Raw genomic sequence first — 15,826 nt, 5'->3', positions numbered from 1 at the left:
TCAGGGGGAAATCGAAAAGCTGATACAATCTGGTCATCGGTTGTTCAGAGCTTTTCACATGGAGCAATGTATATCCCTTATGTAGTCCCTACTTACTCGTCATGTCCTGCTAGTTACTTCTCCAAGATCGTCTACTCAGCGGGCCTCTGTAGGTGGGATAAGCCAGGTTACATGGCAAAGTTCATCATCTGCTCTTTTTAATCGAAAATTAACCTATCTAGCCCTAGAGTGGCTGAACACAGTACTTGTTTTTTCTGGCGACCTGCAGGCTCAATCATTGTAACAGAAAAGCTCAATCTACAGAGCGTTGACAAGTCTGCGCTCCTTCCTCAGTGCCCTCAGCTTAACGCGCGCCTCTTCTAGAGGAACCATAACACCCTTGGCCTGGGAGGCTGGGTCGTCGCGGTTGCGAATGTTGACTGATCGGGTCTCCTTTTCTTGAGCACCCACCACTGTTTTCAAGATTAGCATCCCAATCGTCACGCGGAAGAGAACACAAAAGTTGGAAAGTTAAATATCGAACTCACCAAAAATGAAGTTATACTGCGCCAACTGGCCGGTGCGGATCTTCTTCTGCAAAGTGTTACCACTAATGTCGATATCGACATTCAACTTGTCGCCACGCAGAATCTGCTGCAGCTCTTCGACATAGTCGTTGACCGACGGCATAACAGGCACAATCAGGATCTGCCGTGGACTGATCCAGAAAGGCCACTTGCCACCGAAATGCTCAATCAGAATACCGAGGAATCGCTCAAAGCTGCCGATGATGGCGCGGTGGATAACAACCGGGCGTGCACGACCTGGGCCTGGTTCCCCAGCTTTTCCGCCTTGTGCTTTAGCGTCTTCCGGAACCTGGCCTTTCTCCTTGGTCATATATTCGAGCTTGAAGTTGAGCGGCGCCTGATAGTCAAGTTGGATAGTCGCGCATTGGTGCTCTCGCTTCAGGGCATCGGCAATCGTGATGTCAATCTTTGGGCCATAGAAAGCACCATCACCTTCATCAATCGTCCAATCATCGCCTTTGAACTTGGTCAACGCCTGCTTCAGCTGATCCTCAGCATAGTTCCACGTTTCCAAGTCGCCCAAGTACTTCTCGGGACGAGTAGACAGCTTCAGCTTGAAGGTGAAGCCAAACAGCCCGTAGATAGACTTCAAGAAGTCGAAGATACCCTCGATCTCGGACGAAATCTTTGGATTCATTAGCGAGAGCTAAAAATCATAATTATTCTTATATGAGGTATTTACCTGTTCAGGCGTGCAGAAAATGTGAGTATCATCTTGCTGGAACTTCCGGACACGAGTCAGTCCGCTTAGAGCGCCCGAGGCTTCATTCCGGTGCAAGACTCCAAAGTCGGCGATCCTCAGAGGCAATTCCCTGTAACTCCGTTCACGGTGGTTAAACAGCATAAAGTGACCAGGACAGTTCATCGGCTTGAGAGCCCACTCTCGTTTCTCAACGTCCAATTTGAACATGTCATCTTTATAGTGAGCCCAGTGGCCCGAAGTCTTCCAGATGCTCACGTCGTACATATTGGGCGTCTGCACCTCTTGATACCCGCGCTTCCGATACTCAGAGCGCAAGAGCTTCTGCAGAGCGTTGAAAATCTTAGTGCCGTTAGGGAGAAGGAAAGGACACCCAGGCGACACTTCGTCAAAGAAGAACAGTTCCTGCTCCTTTCCAATCTTCAGATGGTTTCGTTTCTCAGCTTCTTCCAGGAACTTCAAGTGCTCTTGCATCTGCTTCTTGTCAGGGAATGCAACACCCCTGATTCGTTGCAAAGAGTCGTTAGCCTGATCGCCGAGGAAATACGCTGAAGAGTTCTACCGAAGTACGTCAGCACACGGCGATGAGAGCTATCATCGAATATACGAACCTGCATAATCTTGAACGCCTTGATCTTGCCGGTGTTCTGGATGTGAGGGCCTCGGCATAGATCAACCAGAGTACCGCAACGATAAACGGTGCTCTTCTCTCCCTCCACAAGGTGATTAATATAGTGGAGCTTATATTTACTGTACGCAAACATTTTCTTGAGGTTCTCCTTGGTCACTTCCAGCCTATCAAAGCTCTGCCTTTCTTTAAAGATCTGAGCCGCTCTCTTATCCAAAGACGGCCAATCGGTTTCCTTGACAACACGGCTGGCAGAAGGTCAGCCCATCTCGCAGGAGCATAACAGGAATGTGCATTTCGCAAGCTAACATACCCTCCTGGGATCGCCATATCGTAGAAGAAGCCTTGCGCGGTGGGTGGACCATGCGACAAAAGACATCCGAATTCATGCTCACAAGCTTCTCCCAGACAATGAGCGCTTGAATGCCAGAACACCTCCCTGCCCTCCGGAGAGTCGAAAGGAAGGTAGGTCACCTTGCAATCTCTCTCCAGAGGCCGATTCAGATCCCACAGCTCTTTTCCATCGATCTTTGCAATGACAACATTAGCGCTGAACTCTTTCGGGAGATCCTTGAGGAAGGAGGCAGGGGTGGATTCCCAAGACTTGGCGATGATCGTGGATGGGTTCCCGTCGCCGATATCAATCGTCACATTGATGTCTACACGAGGCTTTTTCTCGAGTTCTCGGAGATGTTCCTGCCATAGCTCTTCGAAGAGCCTGTTTCGCTCAATGATGAAATCCGGCAGCGAGTCGCCCGTTTTTGTGTCCGGCTTTTTGGGCTGTTCGGTCTCCGTCTTCGCCTCAGCGTGTGCGGACTCTGCAGTAGCGACGGCTTGAGCCTCGCTGAGCGATCTCGTAGGGAGATCTTCGGACCCGTGTGAAGCCATGCCTGGAGCCCTTGAGATTGATAAATCTGTCAAAGAGAAGTTTCAACGACCGTGACTGCCGCGGGGTTTTATCCGCGATGAATGACACATTCTCTCGGTGGGTTGGAGGGGAAGAAGGCGGTGTGTCACGTGATAAATTACTAAGCTAACGGGCTGCACTTTACCGCTTTAAGCTTCCCACTTGGAAAACTTCAAACTGCCGCTCAACCACCATCTCCAGTGCGACCATCAACCATCATGTCTTTTCGTGGGGGTGGTCGAGGCCGTGGCGGTGCCACTGGCGCCAACCGTGGCGGTAAGAAAGATTGAATCAACTTGAATTTCAGCGACTAAGTTCATTTGGCTGATCTCTTGCGCAGGCCGTGGTGGTTTCCAGCAATCTACCGGACCACCTGCCACAGTTTTAGGTATGACTCTTTTTCTTTCAGACTTCCCTCTTTCAATGGCTTATTGCTAATAACTGCACAGAAATGGGCAAATTTGTGCATGCTTGCGAGGGTGAGATGGTGTGCGAATCGATTAATCCAAAGATTCCATACTTCAACGCGCCAATCTACCTGGAGAACAAGGTACGAAGATTACACTTTATATGTTGTTTCCAGTATGGTCTTACTGACTTTTTCTTCTCTGTAGACCCCTATCGGCAAGGTTGACGAGGTTCTCGGTCCGATTAACCAGGTCTACTTCACCGTCAAGCCTCAAGAAGGAATCGTTGCGAGTTCGTTCAAGGCTGGCGATAAGTTCTATATTGGAAGCGATAAGTTGCTGCCTTTGGAGAAGTATGATTAGAAATCCCCGAGTTTTAAAATTTCCGGCACGTTTCTAACTTTGTTGATCTAGGTTTTTGCCAAAGCCGAAGCCCGCGCCTGGTAGTACGTGACCCCAACTCCTATCTGCGTTGAATTCCTACCGATTCTAACTTCATACAGGTGTCACTAAGCCTAAGAAGGCTGCTGGTGCAGGCAAAGGAGGAGCCCGCGGTGGCAGAGGTGGTGCTCGAGGAGGACGGGGAGGACCAGCGGGAGCAAGAGGCCGAGGAGGAACCAGAGGTGGCGGCCGCGGTGGCTTCTCAAGGGGAGGAGGATCGAGAGGAGGTCGTGGCGGTTCCAGAGGACGTGGTTAGGTGCTCTGCCTCGCCAATTTGTCTTCTTACGGCGTTGGGGGGAAAACGGAAGCTTTCAAAACGGATTATTTTGTTTTCCTGGATTTTTTATGCGCATCTCAAAATGTCGTTTTACCGTCTGGATACAGACGCTGTAAATTAAAAAGAAAATGAAGCTTCAAACAGATGTTTCCCTTATTACTGGAGGATTCAGTTTGCTGAGCGTTATCTTTGATGCTGTTGATAGCCTTTTCATAAATTTCCTATGCACAGCCTCATTTTTGGCACACCGGATTAAAGTTTGAGCTGTACGGGAAGGCTCGTGCACAAGCCTCAGCCACACCAGCGCGCCTCTGTCTCCAGACAATGACGTCTCCCCAGCGGCGGTGTGGCTAGAGAAGGTCAACAACTCTTAACTTGCAGATCCTTGCGGACTGCCCGCCCTGGCATCCTGGACAGCGCTTGAATATCTTTCTGCTCCCACAACCAAGACCCCCCTCCCAACCACATTTCAATGCTGTCTATGAAGTAATTTTGCTGATAGATTCATCATCCATCCTTCTACTTCAATTACCATGTCCCGCAGAACACCAAATTCCTCAGCAAGCTCGGAATCGAGCGGCGGCGGTGTAGCCAAACACGACGGCGGTATGGTTGAAGTATTTCCGCCTTCTATGAAGACCAGGACTTAACATTTTAGCAGGTCAAGAGAAACAGAAGATGCTTCTCGCTTCCGAAAGCGGTCACTTTAGCTTGATAAGGTTCGTGGCTCTCATTGGGGTTCAATGCACTGAAACGGCCATTGATCGAAAATTGATTTACAGGGCTCTTCATCTCGCTGATCTCATTACAGAACTCAATGGTACGAATTTGCTCTGCTCTAAAATGTCCAATGCTGAGTTTACTAACTTCTCTATGCAGCGTTTTGTGGATGTAAGTTCTCACCACCTCCGCAACAGTGCGAAACGCGAAGCTAAGAACATCGTGCACAGTCATGTCGATCCTCTCGTCGATGCGCTACTGTCTGGCGGATCCGCAAGACACTGAGGCATTATGGACGGCTCTCTCTCTCATGCCTTGCGGCCTCTTCTTCGATTTCATGGATGGGAGGGTTGCGAGATGGCGGAGGAAATCGTCGCTGATGGGACAGGAACTCGACTCCCTAGCAGACCTGGTAGGCTCGTTTGATGTAACTGAATCAGAAGGGATATCGATTCACTGATTGGCATCGTTCTTATTTGCAGATCTCATTCGGCGTTGCACCAGCAGCAGCAGCATTTGCCATTGGCATCCGTACCCCTGTTGACCATCTTATACTCACCTTCTTCGTTCTGTGTGGCCTGACAAGACTGGCACGATTCAACGTGACCGTGGCAGTCCTCCCCAAGGATAAGGATGGAAAGTCGCGATACTTTGAGGGCACTCCGATACCGACAACGTTGTCGATTGCAAGTATCATGGCCTACTGGGTTTCGCAAGGCTGGATCCACGATAACATACCTCTGGGAGTTGTAGCGAAGGATACTATCTTTGAATTCCACCCTGTGACACTTATGTTCGTTCTGAGCGGCTGCCTCATGGTCAGCAAGACCCTACATATACCTAAACCTTGAAATTTTCATCCTAGCTGTGCAACGCGGGTATATTGGGTTGGCTTGTCCTTCAATCAAGCCATGATGGTAGGAAAACATGGGAGTGGAGAGTGACGGAAAACAAAATGGTATAGAAATGGTAGAAAATGAGACTTCAATGGAAATCGAAAATGTCTGAACAGTTTAGATGCCCAGGCGATATTTGTTGAATCTTCTCCAAAGAAAAAGGATGAAGGTCCATAATGATGGGGCTTGTCGAAGACTCAAAGCCAATGTTAGGGAAAGCATACGTCAACACATCATCATTGCGGACGCCATCGAGACCATCGCTTTTCAATAGGAGCATATCAGGTATGCTCTCAGGCGGAGAGAGAGCAAAATCAGTGTTCTTTTCAATACTGGAATCAGGTTATATCTGCCAACAGAAGAAGCCTTGCCTAGGCGGCGAGGATCTCTCCTGGATTGATATTCTATTCCAGTTCCCAATCGAGCGCCTTCCTTCCCCCCCCCTCAACACAACGGACTCCACACCCCCAGACACACACGCTCCCACACATTGATGTCTGAGGCTGCCGCACTCGTCGTCGCCCTTTGTTGCTTACCAGCAGTCATGATTCTGGGAGCCATCACATCCGCTTCGAGAAAGGCGCGCAGACCGAAACGACCTACGGTTCCTACTACGAGTGGTGATATGCGCGAGTCGGAGGAAACTCGTCGAAGGAGGAGACGGAATCTCAGGCTCAAGAAGAGGAAAAGATGATTTTCCTATGTAGGTACCTAGCTACATGCATGCTTGCATGGATCAAGGAGAACAAAGAAAAAAGCGAATCGAGGTCTGAACTGGGACTCTTAAGAGAGGGACCTGAATAGACGGTCGTCGGGCCTCCAACCACTACCTACATACCGAGGTTGATATCTCGGAAGGAACATCGATCGTGTCTTCACCATGTATGTACATACCCATTCCTAACAGAAGCGGTATGAAGCGCCGTGGTGTTCCGTATATATTGACTGGTAGCAGATGAGCTCCGAAGTCGTCCCGACCACTTCCGGGATTCCACTTAAGGACTCCAAGAACGAGGAAACTCTGCCGAGTTTTTCGCATTTTTGAATCAAATAATGAAGGGTTGATGAGTATATCAGGACAACAGCATCGTGCGGGCTCTATAGTCTTTCATCACATCGGCGATTCCTCGTCGTGTATGAACAGGCCATTCGTGACACAATACGTGCAGAAATATTATGGATCTGCTCTTGCGATCCACCTGGTTTCCGTCGAGGAATAATACGCTTTATGAGGTAATACTCAACACAATACGACATATGATAGTACTCCAAAGGGTTATTCGAAAGGGTACGATGTGTTCCATAATCTCGAGTTGCAAACTATGAACAAGTGAGTATAGCTTACAGGAGCTGTGATCAAGACCCTGGCAGGAATGACCAGAGTCAATAATAGAGGGTATTCTGTATTTCGTACAGACACAACAGTGTCAAGTCTCATCTCTTCGGTCTCTTTGAGTCTGGAGCGACACACCGACTATCAGCCCGTATGGCCGAACCGGCGAACACAAGCCGCGAGATCCGTCGATAAATACGGAGTACTCCGTACAGCTTAATTACTTCGTCTTTTTCCCACGGTCAAAGTTACTCCAGTCACTATTTTTGTCCTCTGGAGTCGGGAGTCCGTGGACTGTCGATTCTTACCTAGGTACGGAGTAGTTAATAATACTCCGTAGATAGCAACACAACTCTTCCACAACAGCTGATCAGTATTAATTTAGACACGATCATGATCATAATCAATCATATTTATTGACACATCCTATACTCCGTACTCTGTACGGTAAACTCAGCGAGCAGGAACCACAGTCCAGGTTCTAGGCCTTGAATCAAGCTGCGGTCATGGGGCGGCAGCGCGGCTAGAACGTCCCAGGAGCCTGGTGAGGCAGAGCCCCTACGGGACTATCGAATTTTCTAAGGCTTCCAAGGAGGTATTTTTGGGGGCAAATTTACCCCATTTTACCATTTAGGCGAGCATTCTGACATGCGATACTTCTTCCTGTACGGAGTAGAACTACATATACTCCGTACTCCGTACAGTATGCCGTAACATTCCGCAAAAGTATTGATCAGTCATGTGACAAGTTCTATGCCCGTGAACAAATCAGCAAGGGTCTTAGTTGACTTAAGTTTGTATTACTTGTTTTTCAGGCATCTGTCTTGCACATAATTAGGGTAACCGCATCATGGACTCGTTTGATTGAATCGCGCCAGATAACTGTCTCAGATCACCTCATAGAACTATTGTTGGGGCGATAACAGGACCGCTAATGATCCCTAATGCTTACCTGAGAAAATAACAACTGATACTAGTAACTACGGAGTACCGTGGGAAAGATGAGATAATACAACCAGCAATTGGAGAAGTGCTGACAAACTGTACGGAGTACAGGGCGACTGTCATCAAACTCGAAACGAACGGGGACCTTTGGGGGCGGGTCCCTGGGCGATTGGGGTGGAGACGGAGAAGTGGCTGAGTAAGAGAAGCCATGGACTCATGCTTATAGGTATGCTTATTCCTCCCTTGTCCAGGTCACAGGACAGGCGCATCGCTCCCTTAAAGTTGGAAGCCAACAAGCGGTAAGCATAATGATCCGTCAGACACTTTTATCTTCAAAGTAAAATTGTGGCACACAGTACGGAGTTCGGGGAATGACGGATCATGTTCGCTGATCGCGTGAGAACTGAGCCACAAGAGGGCCTCCATTGTCAACTAATTATCATCTGATCGGCATGCATCGATTGCTGGAAGATGATCGATTCGTTGGTCAACACGGTGCATCGCTTCTTTGTTGTGCACATCGTGATGCAGATCGCGTGGTTCGGCGGTGCCGCTTCTGTGTCTGCAGCCCTGGAGTCAACCCGCCTAGGGAAAATTGCATTCATTTCCTAGTGGACAACTGGTCGGTTCCTGGCGCGGAATCACGGGGTCCACAAGTCCGGTGTGCCAATAAGAACGAACGGGTGCTTCGGGTCGAATTTGCCGTGGATGGGCTGCAGCGTCCTTGTTTGGGGGTTGCCGATTAAGCACATGTGACATGAGAGTTTGGTCCTAATTCCCAGGTGCTGCATTCAGATGGATGATGGATCATCAAACCCGGGGTACAGAGTGATAGATAAGTGATCGCATCATCGCCCATCGCCTGGATGAGAACTGGAGGATAGGTTCTGATAAAATGCCTGGATGGGAGCGTCCAGGAGTACGGAGTACTCCGTACCTCATTCTTTCCCGTCGAGGATTACCGTGGTCAGATACGACCTCATACCCTTTGAACAGGTAATAAATAGCCTCCGTATACTCTGTGCCTCCTGCTCTTTTTCATAGATTGGATTTCTCAGCAGGTTTCAACGTAGTGATAACAGGATACCGCGGAAGACCTGGGTCTACAATAGATTGGTTCATGAAGTTTTGAGTTGAGGACTGCCAGTTCACCAAGTGCGGCAGTAATCTCTTCCATTCCCTCCACTTTCTTTATTCTGCCCTGTCACCATACCAGGAGGCCTGGTCACGTTGTGTAACGCAAACGCCAATGAGGCAATGCAGCGGAAGCCTCGCAGGCCCATGCGTGCCTGGTCATGTCCCCCGATGGTGGCAGCGCTAGGCCTCTTTTGGCTAGGTCATGCCTGGTCGAGAGCACCAAACGCCAAAACAGGAAGGGACTGTCGTGTCTCGGCCCGCTAGTGGCCCATCAGTTGCCGTCCCGGTACATTAAGTACGGCCAGGGCCAGCTTTCTCCCGCGTCCCTAGCAAACTCAGGAGGAGAAGTGAGGCCCGTCCATCCTCCTCCTCTTTCCTCCGCCAAACGCCGTCACAGTCCTTCTTATCCCTTTTGCGAGGGCTCCTGCTGCCCATCTTTCCTTCGTTACTCAATTAGTCTCCATACCGGTGATCTCTGCATCCCAACGTCCCTCATTATTATCGTCATTCTTCTGTTGGATTCGCGGGCTCAGACTGCATTGAATCAAGGCCACTCTGCCATTGCTTGCGTCACAGAAAATCAGGGGCAAACCACTCGACGCCTGTCGGCGTCTGCCCCCAGAATCCAGCACTCCATCCTTTCCGTACACCCATCTCGTTTCGGTGCTTCATCACCATTCCATCCCATCTAATTAATCCGACAACGGTCTTTCTGGCCTGCGTCTTCAAAACCTCTTGTTCGACTCGACAGTCGCGTTAATCAGTCCAGGCGAAGCAGCTGAGAAGACACCGACACTGAAAGAGGGGGGCAAGAGAGGGTCACGGTTTTCGAACACGTGTGAATGTGTGAACTCTAAAGGGCTACGCGGGTCGTCCCTTTTAATCACAAACATCGCCGAGATATCCTTTCGTTTGTTTTATCGTCCGTGTCGACTTCTTTTCTTTTCCTGTCCTTCCTTCAAGATGAAGTACTTCACATCCAACACCGTCTTATCGGTCTCGTCCCTTCTGTTATGGGCCGGATCTGTGTCAGCCGATCCCCATGCAGCACCGGCCGCAGCACCCACGACCCTCCCACTAAAGGCGATGACTGCAGAGGGGTGTTACTCTTCGGCCGAAGGCTTTAAAGATCTGGGTTCATACACGTTCCAAAGTTCTGGATATTGTCAAGAGCAATGTGTGGGCCAGGGGTACCCTGTCATGGCCTTGTACAACGGAGGGGATTGTCTGTGTGGTAACGCACTTCCTCCGGTGTCGGCAAAGGCCGCGGACAGCGAGTGCAATACTCCATGTAATGGATGGCCCGAAGAACCCTGTAAGTGGACTAGTGTCAATCCAGAGTGAGGGATGCGGATTTGGACTGACAGGATTACAGGTGGTGGCAGTAATGCCTACAATATTTTTCTCACCGGTACCGAGAAGACTGTCCCTACCCTCTCTGCAACGTCTTCGTCTTCAACGACCGCCGGAGGTTCTCCCACGGTCGAAACCACTTCAGTCATCACTGAAGCTGGCCAAACTATCATCGTGACAGAGGCGGTCCAGCCCGGTGCCGATGCCCAGAGCAGTAGTTCCGGGAGTGCATCCAAGACGGCTGGCATTGCTGCCGGTGTTGTCGTGGGAGTTATTGTCCTCGGCGCCATTGCCGGCGGTGCCTTCTTTTTCTTCCGACATAAGAAGAGAAAGGAGGTAGAGGAGGAGTACCGCCGCAATGCCCGCATCAACAGCTTCGTTAACCCGAATAAGCCAATATCCACGAGTTCCATGACTGATTCCAGGTGGGACGGCGACTACATGGCTCAGCGACGCCAAAGCAATGGCAGTATTGCCGATGATGAAGATTTCTCGAGGAGAATCTTGAAGGTGAGTTGACTAGCGGTGCTGAAGGGTGACAGACCGCGAACTGACATCGTGATCCAGGTCACTAATCCGGACCGCTAAACGGTGAGGATGTGGTTTGGCTTGGCTTTGGATATGGACCATAATCCACGTCAGCCGGATATCTAGCTTGTCGGCGTAATCTTGATTGTGCATTGTACAAATCCTACCTACCTTCCATTATCCTACCGATGAGTCACTTTTCCTTAGCTCCTCTAATTATGAGTCTTGTCTACGGATTATCTTCCTTGCCGGCGTTATGACGATTGAAGTGATGTGCGCAGATCCTCTTCACCAATTTTTTTTTTATTTCTTCACCTCCCCATGCGGGGGAAGGCGAGAAAGCTGACGTCGCAGATGCTTCTGGGGTGGATGGAAGCAGCGCGTCAGGAACTAATTTATTTGTAACCTTATTATGGGAGTCTTGTGTGGGAGAGTTTTATTTGCTGCTCACCTCCCAGGCTCATTCGAGATTCACTCATCGACTTTATTTCCGTCGAGAATGATAGTCGAGTTGGAAAAGGGGAATAAGAAGCAAGCTGACAACCGTGTAACATGGCGTTATACCTCATATCTTTGCCTTTTATGTTTTCCTTGGTCACTATACCTTTTTGTCGCCCCCTTTTTTTTTTTTTTGAAAAGAGATCTTGTCCAAATTTAGTGAGCGAGAACGGCGTCCTTATTTTTTCCCCTCTTTTTCCTCTTTGTCATGGGAATTATTTAATGGCAATTTGGAGGGTTATTTTGTGTGTGTTCATCTTTTTTCTACTTACTATCTTTGTATCATCCTTCCACTGACTGCCGTGGGGTCGCACCGAGAATGAGAGGGCCTGAAGCATCTTATCTTGGAAGCGGAAACATGGGATTCGGATACAAATTATTATTAGAGTACATAGCACCATTTTCTTCTTCGACTTGTGAACTCTGCGTCTGGGATTTCTTTTCAAAGGACTTGGAGGAGATGCTAACCTGTCGCATACATATATGGTTTGTAAGAGGTTGACCTCGGTAGGCGTTGCAGTGATTAGATGTAGGTTCTTCTCTTCATCAAGCTCAGTTTATGGTGATGATAAATCGTACTCCAACCGCAAAGAGATGCTGAGCAAGCGAGGACTAATCAACAGATGGAATAAAGAAGAAATCAGACAAAGAGAGAGAAAAGTTTAATATACAGAGAGCAACTTTTCCATATCAGTATTCATCTCTGTTCCTGAGACTGGATAATAGTTCTTTACTGCCATGGGCAGAGGCTCAGATGAATGGAGAGAACCTTACAGCACTTCTCACCTACCATTCTGTCTATTTCATTTGAAAAAAAATATAATAAAGCGGAATACTGTACAAAACAAAGAAACACTCCTTTCCAAAGAGATAGGTCTCATGTAATGTGACATGAAAGAAGTCACACAAGATGAGTGAGTATATTGACCTCTGGCCTCTGTTCTCCGATTTTCAGAAAAGAAAGAATGCATATGAAAAATAAGTAATATCACAATTGTGAATGTAGAGAAGAGGATATTCTCACTAGGTGACTTTGAGTCAGGCCCAAATAAGTACTACTGTAGGTGTGTATATGTATACATGTGTGGGAGGATATCTCTATCCATGTAAGTATGGAAAGTATGGGCTCAAGCATGAATAGGGGCAAAAAAAAAAGAGAGAGGAGGGGGATTATGCAATTTAATATCACCCTCATAGAGAGCAAAAACAACCATCTTCTTCTCACTGACTAGTGAGAGTAACAAGTCGTGCATGAAGCAATAACAAAGCACCCACCTGGCTGTGTCAGGACACAGCATTCAGAAAATACATAATTATGGTCAGATCACTGATCTGACCTGACCTGTCCCTGGCAGGTCAAGGTCAAACCATCACTCTGTCCGAAATCTGCACACAACATGGCAGAAGTGGAGAGGCTCAAGATCCCTGACAAAATCTTGAAAGCAGTTGCGAAGTTTCTGAGTCACGTGCATTTCATATTTTGGACAGGCGGTCTAACCGTATGTAGTAATTTTGACACACCGCCCTGGCGGCAGAATTGGATACTACTATTGGTTTGGTCAACTTGTTGCTACCTGGTGTCGAATGTCCCTCGCATTATGTTAGGTACTCGGTACGGAGTAGTTTATAGGCATTACTTTCTCTTCAAACAGTCACGCAGAACAAGATGTTTACTTCTCTTGATATGCCCTTCATCTCGAGTACTACTACAGTTCTGAACTTCTGCGTCACGGAGGTATTCGGAATCTCCCCGGTCCGACTCCCGAAGTCACGGGCCGAGGCGGGGTTGTCATTTCATCGGATAATAATGTGGGGTGTGTGTGGGAGGGAGGCAACAAGGGTCATGTGATCGGTTGTTACTTTGCAAATTGCCGCGGGTGTTTGAATATCCATTGGGAGCCGATTATCTGTGTTATCTATCACTGCCGTTGATAGCCGCTTGCAACCTACACAGTATCTACAGATGTGGCGAAGACGCACAGATGATGGTATAAGACTGTGGAAGATTTTATGCTGCTCTGAAGAATCGGAGCAGCCTATTTGAATCACCAAAGCTTTTACTACTTTTTTGTTCTTGTTCGATCTTTAAGTAACCTGCGGGCCACATCTGTTATCGGTCCGGCGAGCGGAGCCGACACCGAGGATTGTGAAGAATACAGCTCCTTCCACGGAGGCTGAGCTCCCTGGGCCCTGGCTAATCTGCAGGACAGAACCGGTACCTAGGTACGGAGTAGATCGAACGTGCGGGTATTTCCTGGGGTAGGCGAACAAGCTTATTTACCTGAGTGTGCGGAGTGGTATTCAGCAGCTGCTCTTTTCTAACTCGGAGATTTCCAGCTTACAGTTGAAATCTCTTTTCGTGCTTGATTGACAATAATAACTGCAACAAAGAAATATCTATATCTGAGAATATCAACGCGCAGACTGCGGAATTGGCCCGGTGGCTTGCATGCCCGGGCTCCACCTCCGATCTGCCCCGGATTGCATTCCGCGTTCTAGAGACGTATCTAGGTGGGATATCGTCTGATAGCGATTACCACCACACTCACTTGCAAAAAGCACAGTCAAGAAGAGCTGGGCTTTTCCTCTTCAAGATAGCAAAAATCCACACATCATGTCGTCTCAACTTAGGTCTTGCCTGCGACTCGCAAGGCAATTCTCCTCGGATCCTGCCAAGGTAAAATGTTCCGCCCTGGCAATGTACATTCAGCGAAATCACTGACACCTTCTCAGCACCAGAGATTCCTTGCCCGTGCTTTCTCGAGTTCCGTGAGACGAAATGAGATCAATAAGATCTTCCCCTCGGCCGAAGAGGCTATTAAGGACATGAAGTCCAATACTACTCTTCTGGCAGGGGGCTTTGGTCTGTGTGGTGTCCCCGATACCCTGATCAATGCTGTCCGGAACAACCCCTCGATCACAGGCTTGACCGCTGTTAGCAACAACGCTGGTGTTGATGGTTCCGGCCTCGGTTTGCTCCTTGCTAGCAAGCAGGTCAAGAAGATGATCGCCAGCTATGTCGGAGAAAACAAGACTTTCGAACGCATGTACCTCAACGGCGAGATCGAGCTTGAATTGACGCCTCAGGGCACGCTGGCTGAGCGTTGCCGTGCTGGTGGCGCTGGAATCCCCGCCTTCTACACCCCAGCTGCGTTTGGAACGGTCGTCCAGACTGGCGAGTTACCTCTAAAGTTCAACAGCGACGGGACGGTGGCTTTGTACAGCAAACCCCGGGATGTCAAGGTCTTTGACGGCAAAAGCTATGTGATGGAGGAGGCGATCAAAGGCGACTACGCCTTCGTCAAGGCGTGGAAGGCCGACAAGCTGGGCAACTGCCAGTTCCGATACGCAGCCGCTAACTTCAACGGCTGCATGGGTCGCAACGCCAAGATGACCATCGTCGAGGCTGAACACATTGTCGAGGTGGGCGAAATCGAGCCGGCGGCCGTGCATCTGCCTGGTATTTACGTCCAGCGTGTTATTCAGAGCACCGAGGAGAAGAAGATTGAGAAATACACCTTCGCAAAGGAGGATGACGGCGCTGATCTGTCCGCCCTGGGTAAGGGTGACACCGCCAGCAAGCGTGAGCGGATCGTGCGTCGCGCCGCGAAGGAGTTCAAAAACGGCATGTACGCAAATCTGGGGATTGGCATGCCCATGCTGGCCCCTAACTATGTCGACCCGTCTATCGAGGTGATGCTGCAGTCGGAGAACGGTATTCTGGGTCTGGGTCCTTATCCGAAGAAAGGCCAGGAGGATCCCGATCTGATCAACGCTGGAAAGGAAACTGTAACTCTGCGGCCCGGCGCCGCAGTCTTTGGCAGTGATGAGTCGTTTGGCATGATTCGCTCTGGACGCATTGACTTGACCATCTTGGGAGCTATGCAGGTCAGCGCAAAGGGTGACCTCGCAAATTGTAAGTGACAATTTCGTTTCCTCTGTATTCTTCAATTCATGCTAATGTGGGTGCAGGGATGCTGCCCGGCAAGATCAAGGGCTTTGGTGGAGCCATGGATCTTGTCTCTAACCCCTCGTCCACCAGGGTTGTCGTGACGATGGAACACACGGATAAGAACGGCAATCCGAAGATCCTCAAGCAGTGCGAGTTCCCGCTCACGGGCAAAGCTTGCGTCAGCCGCATTATCACCGAACTGGCTGTCTTCGATGTCGACTTCACTGAGGGTCTGACCCTGATTGAAATCGCTGATGGCGTCACGGTTGATGAGATCCGGGCCAAGACTGGCGCTCCTTTCCGTGTGGCCGATGATCTCAAGCCGATGCTGTGAAAGTAATTCTCTTTCTGCGCGGTTATTATGTCACTATTTCATACTGTTGCTGCTGGATGTCACGTCAAATGATGGGAATGTTAGGCATCTTCCTTCTGTATATATGTCTTTCCCCCGCCGTTTTTTGGGATAGAAAAATATCAAAAATGACAATGTAGGTTCTTTCCAAATTCTTCATTTCCTCTCAGACCAGTTCGTAAAACC

The 15,826-nt window shown here is 49.1% G+C and overlaps 5 protein-coding genes across 5 annotated transcripts; 4 read left to right on the top strand and 1 right to left on the bottom strand.

Moving 5' to 3' along the window:
* Positions 1 to 297: 297 nt before the first annotated feature.
* VTN77DRAFT_8844 (uncharacterized protein) lies at positions 298 to 2,782 on the bottom strand (the record flags this gene model as incomplete). Its single annotated transcript, XM_069425386.1, has 5 exons — positions 298 to 452; positions 528 to 1,191; positions 1,249 to 1,824; positions 1,878 to 2,142; positions 2,208 to 2,782. The coding sequence occupies 5 exons, from the start codon at positions 2,780 to 2,782 to the stop codon at positions 298 to 300; spliced, it is 2,235 nt and encodes a 744-aa protein (XP_069274313.1).
* Positions 2,783 to 3,019: 237 nt separating this feature from the next.
* On the top strand, positions 3,020 to 3,905 carry VTN77DRAFT_8843 (uncharacterized protein; the record flags this gene model as incomplete). Its single annotated transcript, XM_069425385.1, has 6 exons — positions 3,020 to 3,077; positions 3,142 to 3,189; positions 3,251 to 3,351; positions 3,416 to 3,561; positions 3,623 to 3,654; positions 3,712 to 3,905. 6 exons carry the CDS (start codon positions 3,020 to 3,022, stop codon positions 3,903 to 3,905), a joined length of 579 nt encoding a protein of 192 aa, XP_069274312.1.
* A 554-nt stretch (positions 3,906 to 4,459) lies between these two features.
* VTN77DRAFT_8842 (uncharacterized protein) lies at positions 4,460 to 5,497 on the top strand (the record flags this gene model as incomplete). The annotated part of the gene is made up of 6 exons (XM_069425384.1): positions 4,460 to 4,532; positions 4,588 to 4,645; positions 4,709 to 4,746; positions 4,806 to 4,817; positions 4,877 to 5,058; positions 5,129 to 5,497. The coding sequence occupies 6 exons, from the start codon at positions 4,460 to 4,462 to the stop codon at positions 5,495 to 5,497; spliced, it is 732 nt and encodes a 243-aa protein (XP_069274311.1).
* Positions 5,498 to 9,920: 4,423 nt separating this feature from the next.
* VTN77DRAFT_8841 (uncharacterized protein) lies at positions 9,921 to 10,898 on the top strand (the record flags this gene model as incomplete). The annotated part of the gene is made up of 3 exons (XM_069425383.1): positions 9,921 to 10,272; positions 10,333 to 10,820; positions 10,878 to 10,898. The coding sequence occupies 3 exons, from the start codon at positions 9,921 to 9,923 to the stop codon at positions 10,896 to 10,898; spliced, it is 861 nt and encodes a 286-aa protein (XP_069274310.1).
* Positions 10,899 to 13,950: 3,052 nt separating this feature from the next.
* Positions 13,951 to 15,622, top strand: VTN77DRAFT_8840 (uncharacterized protein; the record flags this gene model as incomplete). The annotated part of the gene is made up of 3 exons (XM_069425382.1): positions 13,951 to 14,013; positions 14,070 to 15,252; positions 15,309 to 15,622. 3 exons carry the CDS (start codon positions 13,951 to 13,953, stop codon positions 15,620 to 15,622), a joined length of 1,560 nt encoding a protein of 519 aa, XP_069274309.1.
* Between the last annotated feature and the right edge of the window lie 204 nt (positions 15,623 to 15,826).

The sequence above is a fragment of the Rasamsonia byssochlamydoides genome, assembly GCF_041956645.1.
Source record: "Rasamsonia byssochlamydoides strain NRRL 3658 unplaced genomic scaffold VTN77scaffold_79, whole genome shotgun sequence".
NCBI lineage: Eukaryota > Fungi > Ascomycota > Eurotiomycetes > Eurotiales > Trichocomaceae > Rasamsonia > Rasamsonia byssochlamydoides.
This window is presented reverse-complemented; position numbering and strand designations above follow the sequence as displayed.